General features: G+C 40.2%; 1 protein-coding gene across 1 annotated transcript; it reads left to right on the top strand.

Annotated features, from left to right (window-relative positions):
- The first annotated feature begins 895 nt into the window (after window positions 1-895).
- hmga2 (high mobility group AT-hook 2) lies at window positions 896-23,065 on the top strand. The gene is made up of 4 exons (XM_063009101.1): window positions 896-1,119; window positions 8,337-8,423; window positions 21,699-21,749; window positions 23,024-23,065. Exons 1-4 carry the CDS (start codon window positions 1,009-1,011, stop codon window positions 23,063-23,065), a joined length of 291 nt encoding a protein of 96 aa, XP_062865171.1. The 5' UTR covers window positions 896-1,008.
- Window positions 23,066-24,489: the final 1,424 nt, after the last annotated feature.

Below are 24,489 nucleotides of genomic sequence, written 5' to 3'. Positions count from 1 at the left end.
GCCAAGCATGTCTCCAGACCTAAACCCAATAGAACATCTTTGGGGCATCCTCAAGCGGAAGGTGGAGGAGCGCAAAGTCTCGAATATCCACCAGCTCCGTGATGTTGTCATGGAGGAGTGGAAAAGCATTCCAGTGGCAACCTGTGAAGCTCTGGTAAACTCCATGCCCAGGAGAGTTAAGGCAGTTCTGGGAAATAATGGTGGCCACACAAAATATTGACACTTCAGGAACTTTCACTAAGGGGTGTACTCACTTTTGTTGCCGGTGGTTTAGACATTAATGGCTGTATATTGAGTTATTTTGAGGGAAGAAAAAATTTACACTGTTATATAAGCTGCACACAGACTACTTTTCATTGTGTCAAAGTGTCATTTTGTCAGTGTTGTCCCATGAAAAGATATACTTAAATATCTGCAGAAATGTGAGGGGTGTACTCACTTTTGTGATACACTGTATATACTTCAGCCCCGTCCACTTAGTGGACTGGTTTCCGTGTGGGCATCAGGGATGCGTTTAAAAGTCGAATGTTTTCCCCTTTAAACTGACCCGTCTAGAAAAGCGTTTCCCAACACTTTTTTTTGGGAACTCCTGTGCTGCAAGCTTGGATCTCCCTCTGCAAATGTCTCGTATTCGTTCGCACGGACAGGACCAAGGTTCTTATTGATCGCGGGCTTATTTTATGACTAAAGCCACCCCCACTCGCGTCTTAAGAGAAGACTTTTTTTCTTGCCAAATACTCAACCGGGAAGCACGTGTTTCTCGAGACACCTTCGTGACCGAGGGGCTCGCTTTCTGTAACCTATCTGATTCTGCATCCCATTTGCATCTTACCTGCACTCTGCACTGATAAACCGGCTTTATTTTTTTATTGTTGTTATTCCCAGACCTTGCTCAGACTTCAGCGGGTTCCCCCCTCTTCCCTAATTTTCAACCCTATCGCAATCCCGCAGCAGGACGTCCGGTGCAGGAGCTTCACATTTGCCCCGATCGGGTGGATCTGAGTCGCAATGAGCGCCCGCGGTGAGGAAACCGGCGAAGCCTCGGGGTCCGGGGAGCAGCCCGCTCCGGCCACCGAGCCTCCCAAGAGAGGACCAGGCAGACCCAGGAAACCTCAACAAGTCAGTGCATTTGGCTTTTCTTTATTTAATAAGCTAGTACTAGTGTCATGCGTCTCGTACATGCACTGTTAATATACTGGTGCAGGAAAAGTTTGTTTTCCTTGGTGGTCTTTTAAGGGAAGATTTTTAACAGGACCACAATAAATATATGAATTATTTCCCATGAATGTGAATGTTTATCAAAGGAATGTATGAATTAATTCATTGATTTTAATAACCATATAAACTAAAGGGTTCATATATGACATTGCTGCAAAAATCCTTTTTTTGTGCAAGAAAGTAACAGTTGCTCACCACATAGTATCTAATGTGCACCACTTAGTATAATTAGTATCTGGTCTGCACCACATAGTACCTGGTGCTCACCATATAGTAACTGGTGCGCACCACTTAGTATCTGGTGCGCACCACATACAATCTGGTGTGCACCAAATATTATTTGTAACTGATGCTCACCACTTTCTGACTAAGTTGCTGTAGTTCTTTCAACAAAATAAACCCCTGGTTTTAAAAATGCATTTTAAATGCAGTCTCTCAGTGATAACATATGACCACTTGCAAGAATAAATGTTGTCTTTATATTTGAGACCTAGCTAAAAATAAAGTTCAATAAACTTGCCAATATCCATTCAGAGAGAGTATAACTGCAAGATGATGCTCACCCTAGTGCAAGAAAGTGCTGGTCTGATCTGTTGCTCACCACATAGTAACTGGTGCGCACCACTTAGTATACTTAGTATCTGGTCCGCACCACATTGTATCTGGTGCGCACCACATACAATCTGGTGTGCACCACATATTATTTGTAACTGATGCTCACCACTTTCTGACTTAATTTTTTTCTTACTTAAAAAATACATCATGTCCCTTCAAGGGCTCCGTAAGCTATTAATTCATGTTGCCTAAAAATAATAACAATAATAAAATTTAAAAAAATCACTAATCCTTACAGTTTCTTACTTCTTAATAACCATATAAACTAATGGGTTCATCTATGGCATTGCTGCAAAAATCCTTTTTGTGCACCTTTATTTTATTAGACTATATAATGCATGTAAGACACATACCTATGTCCTTATTATGACACATGGAATTAGCCTAATATAAGATGCTTGTTCAGCTCCAGTATTTTTAAATAAAGACGGTCATGCAAAACATTTATTAATTTATATATTTATTAGGATTTTAACGTCATGTTTTACATACTTTGGTTACATTAATGACATAAACGGCAGATTCTCTCATTAATGAGATTCATCAGTTCACAAGTTTAATGTCAAACACAGTTATGGACAATTTTGTATCTCCAATTCACCTCACTTGCACGTCTTTGGACTGTGGGAGGAAACCGGAGCACCCGGAGGAAACCCACGCAGACACGGGGAGAACCATTCAAAACATAAGATGTTTACTCATTGTCAATAGCTACCGGGTCGGACTTGGCATAGTTATTTGGACTTAAACGTCACCCACTGACGCCTAGACAATGTGATTATATGACCATGTATTGAATTTGCTCTGCATTGGACTAACGATGTTATACATTTGATTTATCCATGTTGATTGAAAAACATTTATTTGCAATTTTAATGGAAACTCTGAATGAAATTGCAGAGGCAGTTTTAAAAGCAAATTACTTTTGTGCAAGGAAGGTACAGGCTATTACGAAGCCCCTGAAGGGACATGATGGGTTTTTTTTGTAAGTAAAGAAAAATTCAAGTAAAAAAAAAAAAATTAAGTAAAAAAGGTGCGCACCAGATACTAAGTTGCTGTAGTTCTTTCAACAAAGTAAACCCCTCGTTTTAAAAATGCATTTTAAATGTCTCTCAGTGATAACATATCCATGACCACTTGCAAGAATAAATGTTATGTCTTTATATTTGAGACCTAGCTGAAAATAAAGTTCAATAAACTTTGCCAATATCCATTCAGAGAAAATATAACTGCAAGATGATGCTCACCCAAGTGCAAGAAAGTGCTTTCCTGATCTGTTGCTCACCACATAGTATCTGGTGCTCATCAGAAGTATTTGGTGCTTACCACATAGTAAGTAACTGGTGTGCACCACTTAGTATACTTAGTATCTGGTCCGCACCACATAGTATCTGGTGCGCACCACATAGTAACTGGTGCGCACCACTCAGTATCTGGTGCGCACCACATACAATCTGGTGCGCACCACATGTTATTTGTAATTGATGCTCACCACTTTCTGACTTAAATTTTTTTTTTTACTTAATAAAATACATCATGTCCCTTCAAGGCTCAGTAAACTATTAATTCGTGTTGCTTAAAAAATAATAACAATAATAAAAAAATATCACAAATCCTTACAGTTTCTTAGAATCTGACAATGATCAACGCGTTTGCTATGGAAAATGTTCCGCTTTGCAAATCCAAGTTGCCGTACGCAAACAAACCGACGCACTTGTGAATGAATTGAGTAAATGGGGCATGGCATGTAGCCTGCAGCCTGCAGTTTGTGTTCCGTACTGCTTCGCTTGAATCACAGATTAGCTACCCGCCCCACGGATTGGTTTGTTAGTCCGTTTGCAATATTTGTAGCCTGTTTACTGTGCCTGTTTACCAGCCTGACGCTTTATTTAACCGGTGTGTGTTTTTACGCAGCCTGTGACCGAGACGCGACCTCCGTTATTACTGCGCTTAAATAGCTGCAGAATGAAATGTGTTATTTCCGACTCATCTTTAATTTACCAGTTCTATTCGGACTATTTGTTTAAACGCGTGTACGAGCTTTTAATTCCCCAGGAGATTTAAATGTCTAACGACTGAATATTACTTAGTCATCAGCACATAGACGAAGAATGTATCCGCATGTTTATGAATAGTAATCCGTGATTCACAGTCATGAGTCGCGCAGTGAGTCAGTCTTCCGCTTGTAATTACACATCACCCGCACAACGTACACAAGTAACAACAGCCAAGTCCAAACCACAGACTGCCCTACTGTATTATATAACAAATACCTCAGGTACTGTACTGTTTACACCATGCTGTAGAGTAACATTCTCTTTCTAAATGACTAGTGCGTCTCCTATAGGCTCACAGAATCCTTGTACTGTACAGTCATTCATACAAGGAAGGGTTTAAATTTATTTTTCTATTATTATGACATATTTGTAGCTATTTAACCAAGATATGTATTATGAGGGAAATAAAATGCATTTTTGTATGTGCAAGTCGTTATATAATCTATAATTCAACATTCATTTAAAAATGGGGTGTCATTTATTAGTTGCAAGTTAGTTAATTTCAGCACTCTGAAAATGTCTGGTCAGGAAATGTCAGCTACCCCTTAATACAGGACCATAGCCATGAATTGAACATTGGGGGCAGGGCAGATTTACCTGGGGGTAGGGGTGTGTGGGTTATTGGGGTTTCTAAAACATTCCTGCCATCAATAACTAACGGGGACACTGCCAGATTCTAACATTACAACTAGTGAGTGAAATGTTTGTTTAATATTTGTACCTCAAAATATAGAGGGGAATTCTGAGCGTATCCGAATATTTTGGGGGGACGTGTCCCCTTCAATGTATGTTGTAATTATGGCCTTGCCTTAATATAAAATACATATTGACCTACAGTTAATACAAGTCATTCATACTGGTGTTATGTCACAAATTTAAGCCATAAGACAGTAACAAAGTAGATTGAGTATGTACATGATAATGTAATAATGTACAAGTTGTACAGTAGAATTTGAAGTAACTCATAGGCAACAAGATAGTTGATGGTTACTGACTTCAGGCTTGAACAGTCAGTCTAAGTTTACCTGTTCATTAGGGGGGATGGGGTGTAAATAGACTGAACAGGTAAGATTTGCTAATTATCATGCCAATTGTAATCAAAAACAGCAAACATTGACATTTTAAGAAAATTACTAAGCTTAAGTAAAAATGGCCAGAACTATACACAGATTATAATTATAATTAAATTTTAAATTATAATTAAACTTAATTTCTTCAGTTTATCTAATCATCAGGATAATTATGCTTTATGTATTTGTATGGTATAGATGCAGTGCAATATAAGTCTAACCATCAGCAATTTACTAATCTAAGTGCAGGTCTACCAATGAAATTATGTAAATTGGTTGTAGACAGTGATGCATTTCTGTGTGGCAAAGTGTGTATGACGGGGGTTCTCTTTAGATAAGGATGTTGGTCTGTGGAAAAGAGCTGGACAAGTGGCAGTTATGTTGTGGTTTTATAGGGCTATTAGTTTTGGCCCGTGCTGTGAGGGCATCCACTGGAATAGAGTGTGACCAAGATGTAAGAGGTTAAAATTTTAATAACTCTTTATGAAAGAGAGAGTCTCCCAATCAATTTCTTTGCATAATTTGTCTTTTATTTTCAATAAACATCAACCTGCTTTGTCCCTCTGTCCAGTAAAATAAAAATAGAGTAAGGTTAGTGGGTTCTATACACTTTGCGGATTCTAAATGTCTTGCACCACATCTGTGTAACTAAGGTCAGCAGCTGTATTAATGGTCTTAATCACTCAATGAGGGTCTTATCTTCATTTCACAGCCTGATTTTATTTCACCCAGTAAGATTTGTAAATAAAGCTGTATATCAACTGACTGACTTGATGTTTGGAATATTGGTACTAGTACCAGGAAACCATAAAGTACACCCTATTTAGAATCATAGTTTAAAGTTATGTGCTCATGAATTTTGCTTTGCTTTACTTGCTATACAGTATTTCAGTTTGCCCACCTGCTGTCATCATATTTAACTTAAAAACGTACAAAGAAATGACTTCACTGTTATCAGTTCAGTCGGAACATTAATATCTCAGTGCAAACAATTTAGGTCTTTGACCATCTACTGTACATAATGTTGTAAAAAAGATTTAGAAAACCCAGAGAAATCTCAGTCGGTCTAGGGCTTGGCCACAAACCACTGCTGAATGTAGGTGGCATTTATGCCCACAGACAGCACTGCATGAGAAACTGTCCTGCTACTATGTTAAACATAGCCACATGGGCTTGGGAATACTTTGAAAAAAACATAGTTACTTAACACAGTCCACCACTGCATCAAGAAATGCAGAAATATTGTTCTCTGGGCCCTAGCTCATCTTAAATGAACCAAAAGACAGTAAAAACATGCTGTTTCATTTTAGCTGTTTTTTTGGGAAAAATAGACATCAAGGTCCCTGTGCCAAAAATGAAAATGACCAGCCAGATTATTTTTAGTGAAATTTACAAAAGCCAAAATTTTTATGGCATGGGTGTGCATCATCGCCCATGAAGTGGATGAGTTGCATAAGTGTGAGGTTAAAATTGTTGCATAGGTGTATATTGTGATTTTAAAGTGCATAGTTACAGGGGTTGGACAATGAAACTGAAACACCTGTCATTTTAGTGTGGGAGGTTTCATGGCTAAATTGGACCAGTCTGGTGGCCAATCTTCATTAATTGCACATTGCACCAGTAAGAGCAGAGTGTGAAGGTTCAATTAGCAGGGTAAGAGCACAGTTTTGCTCAAAATATTGCAATGCACACAACATTATGGGTGACATACCAGAGTTCAAAAGAGGACAAATTGTTGGTGCACGTCTTGCTGGCGCATCTGTGACCAAGACAGCAAGTCTTTGTGATGTATCAAGAGCCACGGTATCCAGGGTAATGTCAGCATACCACCAAGAAGGACAAACCACATCCAACAGGATTAACTGTGGACGCAAGAGGAAGCTGTCTGAAAGGGATGTTCGGGTGCTAACCCGTATTGTATCCAAAAAACATAAAACCACGGCTGCCCAAATCACGGCAGAATTAAATGTGCACCTCGACTCTCCTGTTTCCACCAGAACTGTCCGTCGGGAGCTCCACAGGGTCAATATACACGGCCGGGCTGCTATAGCCAAACCTTTGGTCACTCGTGCCAATGCCAAACGTCGGTTTCAATGGTGCAAGGAGCACAAATCTTGGGCTGTGGACAATGTGAAACATGTATTGTTCTCTGATGAGTCCACCTTTACTGTTTTCCCCACATCCGGGAGAGTTACGGTGTGGAGAAGCCCCAAAGAAGCGTACCACCAAGACTGTTGCATGCCCAGAGTGAAGCATGGGGGTGGATCAGTGATAGTTTGGGCTGGCATATCATGGCATTCCCTTGGCCCAATACTTGTGCTAGATGGGCGCGTCACTGCCAAGGACTACCGAACCATTCTGGAGGACCATGTGCATCCAATGGTTCAAACATTGTATCCTGAAGGCGGTGCCGTGTATCAGGATGACAATGCACCAATACACACAGCAAGACTGGTGAAAGATTGGTTTGATGAACATGAAAGTGAAGTTGAACATCTCCCATGGCCTGCACAGTCACCAGATCTAAATATTATTGAGCCACTTTGGGGTGTTTTTGGAGAAGCGAGTCAGGAAACGTTTTCCTCCACCAGCATCACGTAGTGACCTGGCCACTATCCTGCAAGAAGAATGGCTTAAAATCCCTCTGACCACTGTTCAGGACTTGTATATGTCATTTCCAAGACGAAATGACGCTGTATTGGCCGCAAAAGGAGGCCCTACACCATACTAATAAATTATTGTGGTCTAAAACCAGGTGTTTCAGTTTCATTGTCCAACCCCTTATTTCATCATAACAACACCAGATCTCATTCTTTATATGCTACAACAATCTGTCTCCTATTGAAAATGTATGGCACACCATGAAGAGGAGAATCAGATGGTGACCACAGAATGTTGAGCAGCTGAAGCCTTAAATCAAGCAAGAATGGGCAAAATTCCACTTATAAAATTAGACAATTTTAGATAAGTTTCCAAACCATTAGTGGCAAGCCGTAGCCTAGTAGTTAAGGATGCTGGACTAGTAGGTCACTGGACAGAAGGTCACTGGTTCAAGCCCCACCATCACCAGGTTGCTGCTGTTGGGCCCTTGAGCAAGACCCTTAACCCTCAATTGCTCAGACTGTATACTGTAACTGCAATGTAAGTCGCTTTGGATAAAGGCTGAAATGCTGAAAATGTAAATGTTAAATGTACAGTTAATAGGAATGATAACACAGTGGTAAACATGCCTCTTTTGCAGGCATCAAATTCTAAATGTGTTTACAACAATAAATGAGTATGTTGTTAAAAGAGATGTTGTTACATAACAGATTTTAGGTGTTTAGTGTAGATGATGAAATAGGCCATAAATCCTGTGTTCACCTTTTTTCCTCAGGAACCCACGGGTGAGCCTGTCCCTAAACGACCGAGGGGACGTCCCAAGGGAAGCAAGAACAAGGGCCCCTCCAAAGCAGCGCAAAAGGTGAGAGTCACAGTACTGCTGCACCTCTTCACAACCTCAAACATGCATTTGCCCTGGTGTATCTCACCAACTGGTGACTGAGAAACAAAACACACAGGGCTCAATGATAAATACATTTAATTATTTATACCTGCTGTATCTAAGTCTAGGAAGGTGTTGGGTTAGCACTAAGCAAAAACACTGGCCAAAAGGCATGAGTACACTGTGGACCAAGTGCCACTCCATTGCAGAACAACACACACACACACACACACACACACACACACACATTGTGTGAAACGGTAGTTCACAGACACTTTCCATTCAATCTGACAGAAGAATTGAATAAACAGCCCAAATCCAAGAGTTCAAAGCTTATTGAGACTTCCAAGAAGCCAATTGGGAAACTACAAAGTATTAAATAAGTGCTCTGAATACTTTTGTGAATATAGATTTAATTTTTAAATAATTTGTAAGACTGCAGATGTTTTTATTTCGTCATTATAGATGATTAAGTGTAGATTGGTGGGAATAATCTGGAAAGTATGTCCATTCAAATCTTTAGCACAAAGTGGGGTTGTCAAGTCAAGGGGTGTCTTTCTGAATTCACTATACACAGATCAGCCATAACATTAAAACCACCTCCTTGTTTCTACACTCACTGTCCATTTTATCAGCTCCACTTACCATATAGAAGCACTTTGTAGTTCTACAATTACTGACTGTAGTCCATCTATTTCTCTGCATACTGTTTTAGCCTGCTTTTACCCTGTTCTTCAATGGACTACCACATAGCAGGTATTATTTGGGTGGTGGATCATTCTCAGCACTGCAGTGACAATGATATGGTGGTTGGTGTGTTAGTGTGTGTTGTGCTGGTATGAGTGGATCAGACACAGCAGCGCTGCTGGAGTTTTTAAATACCGTGTCCACTCACTGTTCACTCTATTAGACACTCCTACCTAGTTGGTCCACCTTGTAGATATAAAGTCAGAGACGATCGCTCATCTATTGCTGCTGTTTGAGACCTTTCATCAGTGGTCACAGGACGCTGCCCACGGGGCGCTGTTAGCTGGATATATTTTTGGTTGGTGAACTATTCTTAGTCTAGCAGTGACAGTGAGGTGTTTAAAAACTCCATCAGCATTGATCCACGCATACCAGCACAACACACACTAACACACCACCACCATGTCAGTGTCACTGCAGTGCTGAGAATGATCCATCACCCAAATACCTGCTATGTAGTGGTCCTGGGAGAGTCCTGACCATTAAAGAACAGCACAAAAGGGGGCTAAAAAAGCATGCAGAGAAACAGATGGACCACAGTCAGTGATTGTAGAACTACAAAGTGCTTCTATATGGTAAGTGGAGCTGATAAAATGGACATTGAGTGTAGAAATAAGAAGGTGGTTTTAATGTTATGGCTGATCAGTGTATATGGTCAAGGGCAGTCAGTGTCTTCCTCCAAGTTGATTTGTTGAATGACATAAAGCATATAAACTGAAGAAACTAAATTTTTTTCTGGTCAAACATTTGCATCACCTGACATTTTGGAACTTTGATTTAGGGTGATTTTTTGCCAGCACTAAGCGTTATATACAGTGTATCACAAAAGTGAGTACACCCCTCACATTTCTGCAAATATTTCATTATATCTTTTCATGGGACAACACTATAGACATGAAACTTGGATATAACTTAGAGTAGTCAGTGTACAACTTGTATAGCAGTGTAGATTTACTGTCTTCTGAAAATAACTCAACACACAGCCATTAATGTCTAAATGGCTGGCAACATAAGTGAGTACACCCCACAGTGAACATGTCCAAATTGTGCCCAAAGTGTCAATATTTTGTGTGACCACCATTATTATCCAGCACTGCCTTAACCCTCCTGGGCATGGAATTCACCAGAGCTGCACAGGTTGCTACTGGAATCCTCTTCCACTCCTCCATGATGACATCACGGAGCTGGTGGATGTTAGACACCTTCAACTCCTCCACCTTCCACTTGAGGATGCGCCACAGGTGCTCAATTGGGTTTAGTCCATCACCTTTACCTTCAGCTTCCTCAGCAAGGCAGTTGTCATCTTGGAGGTTGTGTTTGGGGTCGTTATCCTGTTGGAAAACTGCCATGAGGCCCAGTTTTCGAAGGGAGGGGATCATGCTCTGTTTCAGAATGTCACAGTGCATGCTGGAATTCATGTTTCCCTCAATGAACTGCAGCTCCCCAGTGCCAGCAACACTCATGCAGCCCAAGACCATGATGCTACCACCACCATGCTTGACTGTAGGCAAGATACAGTTGTCTTGGTACTTCTCACCAGGGCGCCGCCACACATGCTGGATACCATCTGAGCCAAACAAGTTTATCTTGGTCTCATCAGACCACAGGGCATTCCAGTAATCCATGTTCTTGGTCTGCTTGTCTTCAGCAAACTGTTTGCGGGCTTTCTTGTGCGTCAGCTTCCTTCTGGGATGACGACCATGCAGACCGAGTTGATGCAGTGTGCGGCGTATGGTCTGAGCACTGACAGGCTGACCTCCCACGTCTTCAACCTCTGCAGCAATGCTGGCAGCACTCATGTGTCTATTTTTTAAAGCCAACCTCTAAATATGACGCCGAACACGTGGACTCAACTTCTTTGGTCGACCCTGGCGAAGCCTGTTCCGAGTGGAACCTGTCCTGGAAAACCGCTGTATGACCTTGGCCACCATGCTGTAGCTCAGTTTCAGGGTGTTAGCAATCTTCTTATAGCCCAGGCCATCTTTGTGGAGAGCAACAATTCTATTTCTCACATCCTCAGAGAGTTCTTTGCCATGAGGTGCCATGTTGAATATCCAGTGGCCAGTATGAGAGAATTGTACCCAAAACACCAAATTTAACAGCCCTGCTCCGCATTTACACCTGGGACCTTGACACATGACACCAGGGAGGGACAACGACACATTTGGGCACAATTTGGACATGTTCACTGTGGGGTGTACTCACTTATGTTGCCAGCTATTTAGACATTAATGGCTGTGTGTTGAGTTATTTTCAGAAGACAGTAAATCTACACTGCTATACAAGCTGTACACTGACTACTCTAAGTTATATCCAAGTTTCATTTCTATAGTGTTGTCCCATGAAAAGATATAATGAAATATTTGCAGAAATGTGAGGGGTGTACTCACTTTTGTGATACACTGTACATAAATAGGGATGTCTCAATCAAATACAACGCATTAATTTTGTTGCTGATACTGTCCTATAATACTAGATTGTATTGGATTAAGGGCAGTTGTAGCCTAGTGGTTAAGGTCCTGGCCTAGTAATCGAAAGGTCGCTGGTTCAAGCCCCTCCACTGCCAGGTTGCCACTGTTGGGTCCTTAAGCAAGGCCCTTAACCTTCAATTGCTTAGACTGTATACTGTCACAGTACTGTAAGTTGCTTTGGATAAAAGCGTCTGCTAAATGGCAAAAATGTAAATGGATCAAACTGCACATTCTCCAATCCTGTTCAAAAAACGCTTGCTCTGATGTGCGTGATTTTAACTGACATGACATAGATCATCCATTAAGCATGCGATGATCACACCAATCAATAACAATTCTCTTCTTTTGGTGTGTGGTCCTTGCCTACTATAAATGGGTGTATTCATCTGTACATCAACTGCAATCTTTATTTAGATGTATTAGTATGTGATTCTCATCCCTGAGCTGAGGGGGAGTTTGGACGTCTCCATTTGTCTGCTGCTGGTAGGAGGCATCAGGCTGTGTTAATGACTCGCTGACAGCTCAGCTTGTTCTCTTCCGCATTAAGGTACCACTGTAAACAGTTATGGGCCCACTCTGAAAAGCCCAAGCACTTTTCTGCCAGCATAATTCTGTTTCATCTCATTTGGCATTGTTATGATAAACAGTGGGCAGATTAATCTGCTAAGATGAAAGGAGTTGACATGGCCAAGGCGCCTGACTAGAAACACTTTTCACAAGGTTTGCTCCACCACCCTGAATTAATCATTCTCAGCAGGTCCTGCTACATTAATGATTGAAATAATGTGTTCATCTCTGGTTTAAAAGCCCCGCTCTTCTGTCTGACCCTCAGACTGGGGCTTTGCTGGTTAAACTAAACACGGCGAGGTATTCCTCTCAGTCTGTAGGAGTTTTGCATGTTAACCTTACTAGAACGTATCATATTAAAAACTACAGATGAGATATTGAATAGCATAGTAGTGATTTGATACTAAGTAAACAACAAATTACAGAAGTTAATATCTGTTAAGCCATGTTGCACATGTGACCTGCACTTTGCTGTTAGCCTATTTTTTTCTATATATTAACACATGTAGGGTTCACAAGACTGGCTTTCATTCACTGCTGCATCCCACTGATAAATACAGCTGATAATGACTGGGAGAACCACTGTTCTAAAACATAATGAACTTGCACTCATTTAGCTTACCTTAAAAAAATCTTTAATAATAATTAAGATTAGTGTGGGGTAACTATATTTACCATGAATGTAAACCATATTAATGAGCTTACAAAATGTTCTTCCTCATTTTCTTAACAAATCCTTAAAAGTTGTAACAAATTTAATTAAAGAGTTTAAGGCATCACTCCAAAGCAGCCAACATCTGAAAGCATAACCTTAAACGAAGCACACTGACCTACTGGGTGGTTAATTTGCAAATACAATGGTACCTTGAAACACAACGACAATTGGTTCTGGGACTGGCGTTGAGTTTAAAAGGAGTTTCAAGGTATTTTTTCCCATAAGGATGTATGGGAAACCTGTTAATGCATTCCATGGTCCCTTGAACTTGCATATATTTTAGGCTAATGTAAAAGAATGGGGTTGTTTTTTTACACTTATACACCGAAAATAACATGAATTTAATATAAAAAACACTGAAATAAAAAGCTGATTCTTACAGCTGTAACTCAAGTTTAAAAGTGTAACAGTGAGGAAAATCCAGCTTAACACAGATACATGTGGAGCTTTCAGAGTGAATTTGACGGTTATTCCACACAAATGCAGTTTCACCTCATATGCACACTTTGATGACGTATTACCGCACCGCTTAAGCAGAGAGCTGAACAAAGCAACTGTTTATTTTTAATTTGAAATTAAATAAATACATTTTTTAAAAACAAACTGAACACGTTGAGTTTAAGGGAAACGTTGAGTTTAAGGGTACACATTTCTCGACGAAGGGCGTTGAGAAAGTTACAAGGTACACTGTAATATTTTTCTAGACTTGGATACTTGTTAAAAATAAGGCCACATCAACAATGAAGCATAAATATATAGGTACAATGACAACTCACAACAAACAATATTGCAACAAACAAAGTTGCCTCTATGACCTGCAAACATTTTTTACACAAGTACAACATATGTTTAATACAACCCCAAATCAGAAAAAGTTGGGAAAGCATGGACAATGTAAATAATAAAAAACACAGAGTTTCTTACATTTGCTTTGACTTTTATTTGATTGCAGACAGGATGATCCTGACATATTTCATGTTTTATCTGCTCACCTTCATTTCATTTATTAATAAACATTCATTCCTGCATTTCAAGCCTGCAACACATCCAAAAAAAGTTGGGACAGTAAAGCATTTACCACTTTGTAATGTTGCCATTCCTTTTCACCACACTTAAAAGACGTTTTGGCACCGAGGATACCAAGTGATTTAGTGTTCAGGTTTTATTTTGTCCCATTCTTCCTGCAAACACGTCTTAAGATGTGCAACAGTACGGGGTCTTCGTTGTCGCATTTTTCATTCCACACATTCTCTATTGGGGACAGGTCAGGACTGCAGGCAGGCCCGTCCAGTACCCGTACCCTCTTCTTCCACAGCCATGCCTTTGTAATGTGTGCAGCATGTGGTTTTGCATTGTCTTGCACTGACACAGTCCCATACCATGACAGACCCTGGCTTTTGGACTTGTTGCTGATAACAGTCTGGATGGTCCTTGTCGTCTTTGGTCCGGAGCACACGGTGTCCATTTTTTCCAAAAAAGTGGCAATACAGTCCCAACTTTTTCTAATTTGGGGTTGTAGATTCAAATGTGTACACAGTTGAAATTTGTACTGGTGGAAGTTTGCTCTATATGTCAGTTTACAAGGACATTTCCAGTTTACAAGAAAACACAAATGCAGCAAATTTTAATTTATAAAGTGGGTGATGCCACTGGTTCAGGTCTTTTCTACATAATTACATCTTTAAGCCTATGGTTACTCAAGTAAGAAGCATTTTACCATAATTTACTTATAGCTTATTAAAAGGCAGTCTAGATAGAGTCAAGTCAAGTCAAGTCAACTTTATTTATTTAGCGCTTTTTGCAATAGACATTGTCTCAAAGCAACTTTACAAAATCCAGGACCAACAGATACAAAAACCTCTGTTGAGCAAGCCGAGGGCGACTGTGGCAAGGAAAAACTCCCTGAAAATTACAGGAAGAAACCTTGAGAGGAACCAGACTCAGCAGGGCCCATCCTTCTTGGGTGGCCTGGAGGATACTTTAAATAAATACACGATTTACACAAAGCATACAAACACAGAATTAAATGATCTAAAAGTTATAACTGGTAATAAATAGATAAATAGATAAATAATAATAGAGTTGTTATTCGCTCTAGTCTTCAATAAAGTCTGTAGTGATTTCTTGTCATTCTTGGTGCAATTACTCCATACCCGTCACATCCGGCAGGAGCAGCATCGTTGTCACGGCAGTCTCGACTTTTAATCCTTAACCTCGGCGGGTAAACAGGTTTCCATCAGAATGCCTTTGGAGTAAAACAACAAAGAATGTAGTTAATAATGTACAATGCTAGTTGAGTAAAATTAGCCCTTTATTAGTCTTGATAGAGTCAAACATTTAACCTAAAATTGATATTTGGCAAACAAAAGCAACAAAATTTTTATTCCAGATCCTCACTGCTGAGCTCTAATGCACTAGAAAGCATTTGACTCCCACCAGTTCATAGCTTTTAATTACCCAAGTACTGCTTCAAAATATAGTCCCTCCTAAGAGCGTATCATATGACCAGGACAGGCCAAATCAGGAAGGATGACCTCGTTGGCTGTTAACACAGTCTTATCTTCATTCAAAAGCCACCTCTTCATACTTTGATCATCTCCTCAATATATTGGTCCTGAAGAGCTGGAATATTTTCCATATAGCAGTCATTGTTGCACCTGATACACTCAATGTTGAGGGCTAATTTTAAACCTTCTCTTAACAAAACCAACTCTGGCAAGGTCTGTCCTGCCTCCACATGCCTTCTTAACTTGAAATGGCCTTGCCTAACATACACATGTCTTGTCAGTGAGGGGCAAGTAAATATGCACAGTGGCTCAACAGTGACTGCAAGCAGTGTGCACGTAGGGGATGGAGGCTAGACCGCATTGTTGGATGAGACATGCGGAGGCAGCCATGATTAATTAATCACGGTGTTGGTTTACAGACCATTAAATAGCTTAATTAAAAATGTAAAACTAAGGACTGGTAACACAGATTACCCCAAAAAGACGAGTAAACAGAGATGCACAGACCTAAAGAGATAAAGGGAAAAGGGTTAAAAACCATGGGTGACCTAGGTATTTATTTACTTTTACAAGTTTAGAAGCTAACGTTTATAGCTAACATATAAGTGCCACATAGTTACACAAAATGGGGTAATATGTTCTTTTTAAAGCAGTTTAAATGCCGTTTCTGAAACATGCAAGTTGTATGAGTTAGACATGCAGTCAGATGTGTAGTTCCATCACCAGTGCACCATTACAGGCATGATTATATATATTTTTATTTAATTTAAATTTGATTCATGCATTTTCTCCCAATTTAGCGTAGTTAATTTGTCTTCCGCTGCTGGCGGATCCCTGATTGCAGTCGAGGTGGGTATATTGCTACTCATGCCTCCTCCGACCCGCTTGCAGCCCTCAGCGGAACCCTTTTTCACCCATGCATTCTGCACAGGCACCTCTCTATCTGCTAAGCAGGGCTAAGCATAAGACCCCACCCACATAGTCCGGTCATCCCGCCCTAGCAGAACCGTGTCTGCTGCAGGCACTGCCAATTATGCCCGCTACATGGCACCCAGCCAACCAGTGGCAATGCCGAGTTTCGAACCGAGGAGTTCAGAACCTCGGCGCTGGAGTGCTAGCGGAATATTCTGCTGCACCACCTGGGCGCCAGACATGAATATTTTTTACAAATTAAAATTGGTCTTACAGTGGGGCCAAAAAGTATTTAGTCAGCCACTGATTTTGCAAGTTCTCCTACTTAGAAAGATGAGAGAGGTCTGTAATTTTCATCATAGGTACACTTCAACTATGAGAGACAAAATGAGAAAAAAAAATGCAGGAAATCACATTGTAAGAATTTTTAAAGAATTTATTTGTAAATTATGGTGGAAAATAAGTATTTGTTGGCAAAATAACCTTTGTTGGCAATGACAGAGGTCAAATGTTTCCTGTAAGTCTTCACCAGGTTTGCACACACTGTAGCTGGTATTTTGCTTCACAGTAGGTATGGTGTTCTTGGGATGCAACTCAGCATTCTTCTTCCTCCAAACATGACGAGTTGAGTTTTTACCAAAAAGTTCCATTTTGGTTTCATCTGACCACATGATATTCTCCCAATCCTCTTCTGGATCATCCATATGCTCTCTGGCAAACTTCAGACGGGCCTGGACATGTACTGGCTTAAGCAGGGGGACACGCCTGGCACTGCAGGATTTGAGTCCCTCTCGGCGTAGTGTGTTACTGATGGCAGCCTTTGTTACTTTGGTCCCAGCTCTCTGCAGGTCATTCATCAGGTCCCTCCGTGTAGTTCTGGGATTTTTGCTCACCGTTCTCATGATCATTTTGACCCCACGGGATGAGATCTTGCGTGGGGCCCCAGATCGAGGGAGATTATCAATGGTCTTGTATATCTTCCATTTTCTTACAATTGCTCCCACAGTTGATTTATTCACACCAACCTGCTTGCCTATTGTAGATGCACTCTTCCCAGCCTGGTGCAGGTCTACAATTTTCTTCCTGGTGTCCTTCGACAGCTCTTTGGTCTTGGCCATGGTTGAGTTTGGAGTCTGACTGTTTGAGGCTGTGGACAGGTGTCTTTTATACAGATAACGAGGTCAAACAGGTGCCATTAATACAGGTAACGAGTGGAGGACAGAAGAGCTTCTTAAAGAAGAAGTTACAGGTCTGTGAGAGCCAGAAATCTTGCTTGTTTGTGGGTGACATCCTACAATGTGATTTCCTGGATTTTTTTTTCTCATTTTGTCTCTCATAGTTGAAGTGTACCTATGATGAAAATTACAGACCTCTCTCATCTTTCTAAGTAGGAGAACTTGCACAATCAGTGGCTGACTAAATACGTTTTGGCCCCACTGTATATGTTATGATAAGTAGAAGTTTAAAATTAGTAGAAGAAACTTTAAACTTCAAGAACATTGGATGTTACCAACACAAGGCTTTTCACAACATCTTGGAGTGTGTCTGTGGGAATTTGAGCCCATTCAGTAAAAAAGTGCCTTTGTGAGGTAAGATACTGATTTTACAGTAAAGGCTTGGCTCACAACTGATGGTGTTTAATAGGTTTGAGGTCAGGGCTTTGTACATGCTACTGGATGTCCCCCACAATAAACTATTCCTTTATGACCTTGCTTTGGCACAAGGTCAAAGTATGTAATTAATTTTTTATACACTATATGGTCAAAAGTATTTGGACACACCTATTAATCATTGAATTCAGGTGTTTCATTCAGTCCCCGTGCCACAGGTGTATAAAATCAAGCACCTAGCCATGCAGGCTGCCTTTACAAACATTTGTGAAAAAACGGGTCATTCTAAAAAGCTCAATAAATTCAGACATGGCACTGTAATAGGATGCCACCTTTGCAACAGTTTCTTTCTTTGTAGATATTACATGGCCACATGTGAGTGGTAGAAGCATTTTGGAACCACAGCATTCAGCCACAAAGTGGCAGACCAAGTTAAGTTACAGAGCAGGGTCACAGAGTGCTGAGGTTTGGAACTGCATTCGGAACTGAGTTCTTGTGGCATTAACATTAGCAAAAAAACTGTAAGCCAGGAGCTTCATGGCATGGGTTTCAATGGCTGAGCAGCTGCATGTAAGGCAAGCGTCAGGTGGAGTGGTGTAAAACATGCTTCTACTGAACTCTGGAGAATGGGAAAGGTGTTCTGTGGAGTGACGAATCATGCTTCTCTATCTGGCAGTCTGATGGACCAGGAGAGACATTATCTGGCTGAATAAATTGTGCCAGCTCTAACGTTTAAAGGAGGAGGAGATGGCTTAGGCCCCTTAATTCCAGTAAAGGAAAATCTTAATACTTTAACATACATTTTGTACAATTGTACAATCATAGTGGAAACAGTTTGCGCAAGGACCTTTTCTGTTCCAGCATGACTCTGCCCCTGTGCACAAGCAAGGTCCATACAGGCATGGTTGGGTGAGTTCGGTGTGGAAGAACTTGACTGGCCCACACAAAGCCCTGACCTCAATCCCATCAAACACCTTTGGAATGAACTTGAACAGAGATTCCAAGGCAGGCCCTTTCATCCAGTGTCTGACTCTACAAATGCTCTTCTGGATGAATGAGCACACATTCCCACAGACACACTGTAAAACTCACAGAAGACTGGAAACTGTTGTAGCGGCAAGGGGGACTAACTCCAAAAAAGCTCATTTTGTCCATATGGTGTACCTTTTTGGCAATGGGTGTGGCTGATACACATTAACTTGAAAAGTAGGTGTGTCCACACATTTTTCATTATATACGTAGTTGGCGCTCTTCTCATTAAATTACTCAAGGCTCTTGCTAATGCGTCCTTCGTGTGTCCAAAGGAAAGACTTGATAGATGAACAGTAACAAAATAGGATGCTGTCATTACCCAGTCTGGACAAGAAGCACAAACCTAGCAAGGCTGAAGCTGTCAAACACAATATGTAACCCCCTTTTTTTTGCCAGGAAAAAAGGTTTTTCTACCCATTACCTAACAACAACTATACTATCATTTAAATAAACCATGAGTGTTATGTCACGGTGTGATCTATACATACAACACATAAACATTTCAAGATTAATCTGGACAAAATATGCATATATCTGGAATAGTGACTGGGTTACAACGTTTCAACAGGTTTCATTTGACTGGTGATGGATGTCCTTGATTTTAGTAATTCAGAGAATTCATAGATATTTGATCATTTGGATAGAGTTTCTTCAGAGGACAGTCTGACAACTGCCAGCAGCCTGAAAGAGAACTGTATATCATATCAATTATTAAGCGCTCTTGTTTTATATGTCTGTGGTGACAGGGCACCTTCTTGTGGAGGGTTGCAGTGTAGGGACTTCCTACTTCAAACAGCTCTTAAATGTTTTGGTTGTGAAAACAGATAAAACAGAGCAACACTAATACTTAATATTACTTTTATATTGAGACGATTAAAAATGAGACAATGTCATATGTAGTCAAACTAGCCTTTATTTTATATTATAGAACATTAAATTACTGATTAAATAAGAGTGTAATAAAGAGATTGCAGTTGTGTGTGCAGTAGACTGATTGCATGTGGGTAGTCTGTATTTTGCAGGTTATTTACTTAAAACAATATGAACAAAATAATGATATGATGATAATTATGAATAATATAGCTGCTCGGGTGGAGCAGTGTTAAAGTATGCCGGTCTATTACTGGTGGAATCCAGGTTTCAAATCCCCAGCAGTGCTATTGGCCACCTTCTACATACAGACACAAGTGGCTATGTCTGGGGGTCTGGCTGAGCACCCGGGTTTTACCGCATTGCACCCAGTGATTCCAGGGAAAATGGACCCACCGTGACCCTGATCAAGATACAGCTTTGTTAAAACATAAAATTTAATTAAAATAATTCAAAAATTTAATATAAATTTATGGTAACTGTTCTAATGAACCCATTTTGCTCCTGCATGAGCACATGCTCACTGTATTTATAATACAGTACATTAATTAATTCCACTTCTTTATCCTGGTCAGGGTTGTGGTGGATCCGATTCAGTGGATCACCAGTTCATCACAGGGCAAATTAAATAATAATAATAATAATTGTTATTATTATTAATTTATTCATTGTCTGTTATTCCACCGCTTTATCCTGGTCAGGGTTGTGGTGGGTCTGATTCCCTGGGTGAAAGGTAGAAAACATCCCAGACAGTTCACCAGTCCAGAACAGGACATTTACAGCATTTGGCAGACACTTTTATCCAAAGCGACTTACAGTCTAAGCAACTGAGGGTTAAGGGCCTTGCTCAAGGGCCCAACAGTGGCAAACTGCCAGTGGTGGGGTTTAAACCAGCAAACTTCTGCTTACTAGTCCAGTACCTCAACTGCTTGGCTACAACTGACAATTTATAATACAATAATAATAATAATAATGTGGGGTATTGTAATAAAAATAAAATTACATATATTAAATAAGTATTTGTTGCGGTTTTAGCCAAAGTAATCCAAAGTCTACAAATATCACACCATTTATTAAGTCTTTTGTCTAATTACCACAAAATTATTGTAATATGTATTGCAGCCATGGTAACAGTACATTACATTAGCACTTGTACAGGAGTACTATAATAAAATTACTTTTAGCCCTGATCAATCACACTGCTGACATGAAATAGAAAGCAATATTGTGTCTTTTTACACTTGTTTAATTAGGGCATATGTGCAGTAGTTTTACAAATGAACAGTTTGAACAATTTTGCAGTTGATGCGTGTCTACTTGATGTCTACTTAAAATTAAATGACAGATAAATAAGTCTCCTAATTTAATTCTTAACGGACAAATGCCACATAAATAAAGACATAAGTGAGACATTGTGCTTATATGAGCTTTTAATTGGATAAAGAAAATCTTAGAAATTTGATATATTTCATTTCAGTCTCTGGTTGTTACTAATTGACACAGAGTGTGATCTAAAACCCATAACTGTCTGTTATTTTCCTTATCTGGCTGTATGTCTACTGATAATGGTCCTCTCATTTACATGTGAATGGCATACATTTCCTCCAGTGAAATATTATGCTCTGTGCACATAGATACCTATACAGCTCCTCACAAAGACCTACCTTACATAGACACCTACCTTACAGTGTTACAAAGAACACAAGCATACCCTATTTACTATCAATCTTAAAAAAAAATTTATGTTTGAAAACCAGTTTTATGACGTTATGCATTTTGGTGCCTGACAAAGCCTAATAAAAATAAATGATTGATGTTCACAGAAAGTCGAGACCACAGGGGAAAAGAGACCCAGAGGGAGACCAAGGAAATGGGTATGTTTCATACTTCTTTCTCTGTGTAAATCATACATATAGTGCATACATATAGTCATCTGTAATAGAATTGCCAGTCATAAAATCTGTTTGGTTTAAAAATAGATTATTAATTTTACAAGTAGGATTTAAGGCCAAATAGGATTTATTTTGGGTTTGCGCCGGTGAGCAAAAGACAACCAAGAGAAACATTGTGCCGGTCTGTTAATTGCAAAAAGACAAATGAAATATCCCCCAAACATTCTAGAATGATGTTCTATGGACAGACAAACAACACTGGACATTCTGTTACACAAGGGTGTCATTAAAGTGTAAAGCTTTTAATTCCACTGCATTAAAATGATTGAGGCGAATGTAAGGTCATCTGTTGCAAATGCAGCATTAGCATAATACAAAATACAAAAACAGAAAAAAAACAATAAAACCCCCCAAAAATCCTGACTTAAACCCAACATCATCTTCTATTGACTAGTCAAGGCTTAACCAGGGAATGGATTGGAGAGAGTGCTGTGGTACTCACTCACTCACTTTCTTAACCGCTTATCCAATTAGGGTTGCAGGGGGTGCTGGAGCCTATCCCAGCTTTTCAATGGGCGCAAGTCACACAGTAACATCCTAGATGGGGCGCCAGTCCATCGTGGGTCAGGCACACACACACACCCATTCACCTATAGGGCATAATTCAGTGTCTCTAGTTAACCTGACTGCATGTTTTTTGAATGTGGGAGGAAACACGGGGAGAACATGCAAACTCCACACAGAAAGGACCCGGACCGCCTCGCCTGGGGAATGAACCCAGGACCTTCTTGCTGTGAGGAGACAGTGCTACCCACAGAGCCACCATGCCACCCATGCTGTGGTACTCTCCATCTAATTAGATTCTCTGTAACTGTCTGCCATGTGTAAGGATACAGCCAGAGAAACCGTGCGTTAGCTTTTGGCCCTATTTGGCCAGTGAGGGTGTCATGCAATCGACAAAGGTTGCCAGAGTGCATAGGAAGATTGATTGATTGAAGTCGAGACAATGCAAATAAAGAAACACTAAAACACTAGATATAATCTGCCAAGAACTGCATTGTGGTGCAGTAGGTTCACTGACTTCTCACAGCAAGAAGGGCCTGGGTTGATTCGCCAGCCGGGTAGCCAGAGTCCTTCCTGTGTGGAGTTTGCATGTTCTTCCCGTGTCCATGTGTGTATACTCCCAGAAGTCCAAAAACATGCATTCAGGCCAATTAGCTTTAATTGGAGTGTGAACGTATCTTCTAATTATTCAGAGTTCAGGTGTTTCAACCACACCCATGGCTAACGTGTATTAAGTTATATGAAATAATATTATATTATATAGCTCAGATTTCGTAGCAGGTTTCTGTTCCAGCTGTACACATAATAAGCCCCATGAAGACATTGTTTTGAATAGTGTTTTACAAACCCTGACCTTCTCAGCAAACATTAGTATGCTCTTTTGCTTGCATGGTCACAAATGATCCAGGACACTTCAAACTGATGTGAAGATCTTTCTCAGATGAGACTGTTATAGCCACAAAGGGAGGGGCCAACTCCATATTACTGTGCATGGTTTTAAAAAGGGATGTCAAATAAAATTCATGTCCACAAACTTTTGGCCTTAGAGTGAGTATTTGTATAAAACACAGTCATAGCTTAAACAGCAACTTATTTTGTAATGTAATTGCAAACAGGGTGGCACAATGGGTAGCACTGTTGCCTCACAGCAAGAAGGTCCTGGGTTCAATTCCCAGGTAAAGCGTTCTTGGTCCTTTCTGTGAGCAGTGGTAGCTCAGTGGTTAAGATACTGGAGTAGTAATCAGGAGGTTGCCGGTTCAAGCCCCACCACCACCAAGTTGGGCCCCTGAGCAAGGCCCTTAACCGTCAATTGCTCAAAACTGTGTTCAGTCATAACTGTAAGTCGCTTTGGATAAAAGCGTCTGCTAAATGCTGAAAATGTTCTGTGTGGAGTTTGCATGTTCTCCCTGTGTTTATGTGGGTTTTTTTCAGCTGCTCTGTTTTCCAAAAACATGCAGTCAGGTTCATTGGAGATACTACATTCCCACTTAGGTATGTGTGTGTGTGTAGCCCTGTGATGGACTGGTGACCTGTCCGAGGTGTTTCCTGCCTTTTGTCCAGTGAATTGTACCCATTATGACCCTTAAAAGGATAAAGTGGTGGTAAAACAGACAATTAATGAATAAATGTAATTGCAAACGCCTAAATAATAATAATAATAATAATTTACATTTTCAGCATTTAGCAGACGCCTTTATCCAAAGCGGCTTACATTACAGTTACAGTATACAGTCTGAGCAATTGAGGGTTAAGAGCCTTGCTCAAGGACTCAACAGCAGCAACCAGGCAGTGGTGGGGCTTGAACCAGCAACCCTCCAATCACTGGTCCAGTACCTTAACCACTAGGCTACAGCTGGCCCTAATAATAATGATAAGAATAATAAGAACAATAATAATAAACAACCACACAAGTTTTACCAATGGAAATGCAAAACATACTAATATTTTATTATAAACTAATGAAATGTGTTTTAGGATGAACATTTTCATTTAACATGTTTGAGCAAACCTGATGTCTATACACATACACATAATTAGTGTTTGTTTCTACTCTTCAACTCTTACTGGAACCCTTTAGTTTAACCGAAAACCACAATAATATTCTGTATTGATTCTGTGGTTTTAAAAAACTTTGGGCATGTTAAGGAGCCAAGATGAG

Source organism: Trichomycterus rosablanca, chromosome 1 (genome assembly GCF_030014385.1).
Source record: "Trichomycterus rosablanca isolate fTriRos1 chromosome 1, fTriRos1.hap1, whole genome shotgun sequence".
NCBI lineage: Eukaryota > Metazoa > Chordata > Actinopteri > Siluriformes > Trichomycteridae > Trichomycterus > Trichomycterus rosablanca.
This window is presented reverse-complemented; position numbering and strand designations above follow the sequence as displayed.

Coding starts and splice junctions, on each gene's coding strand:
- hmga2 (XM_063009101.1), top strand. CDS start 1,009: ATGAGCGCCCGCGGTGAGGAAACCGGCGAAGCCTCGGGGTCCGGGGAG. Junction 1,120..8,336: donor GACCCAGGAAACCTCAACAA/GTCAGTGCATTT, acceptor TTTTTTCCTCAG/GAACCCACGGGTGAGCCTGT. Junction 21,750..23,023: donor GAGGGAGACCAAGGAAATGG/GTATGTTTCATA, acceptor CTAATTATTCAG/AGTTCAGGTGTTTCAACCAC.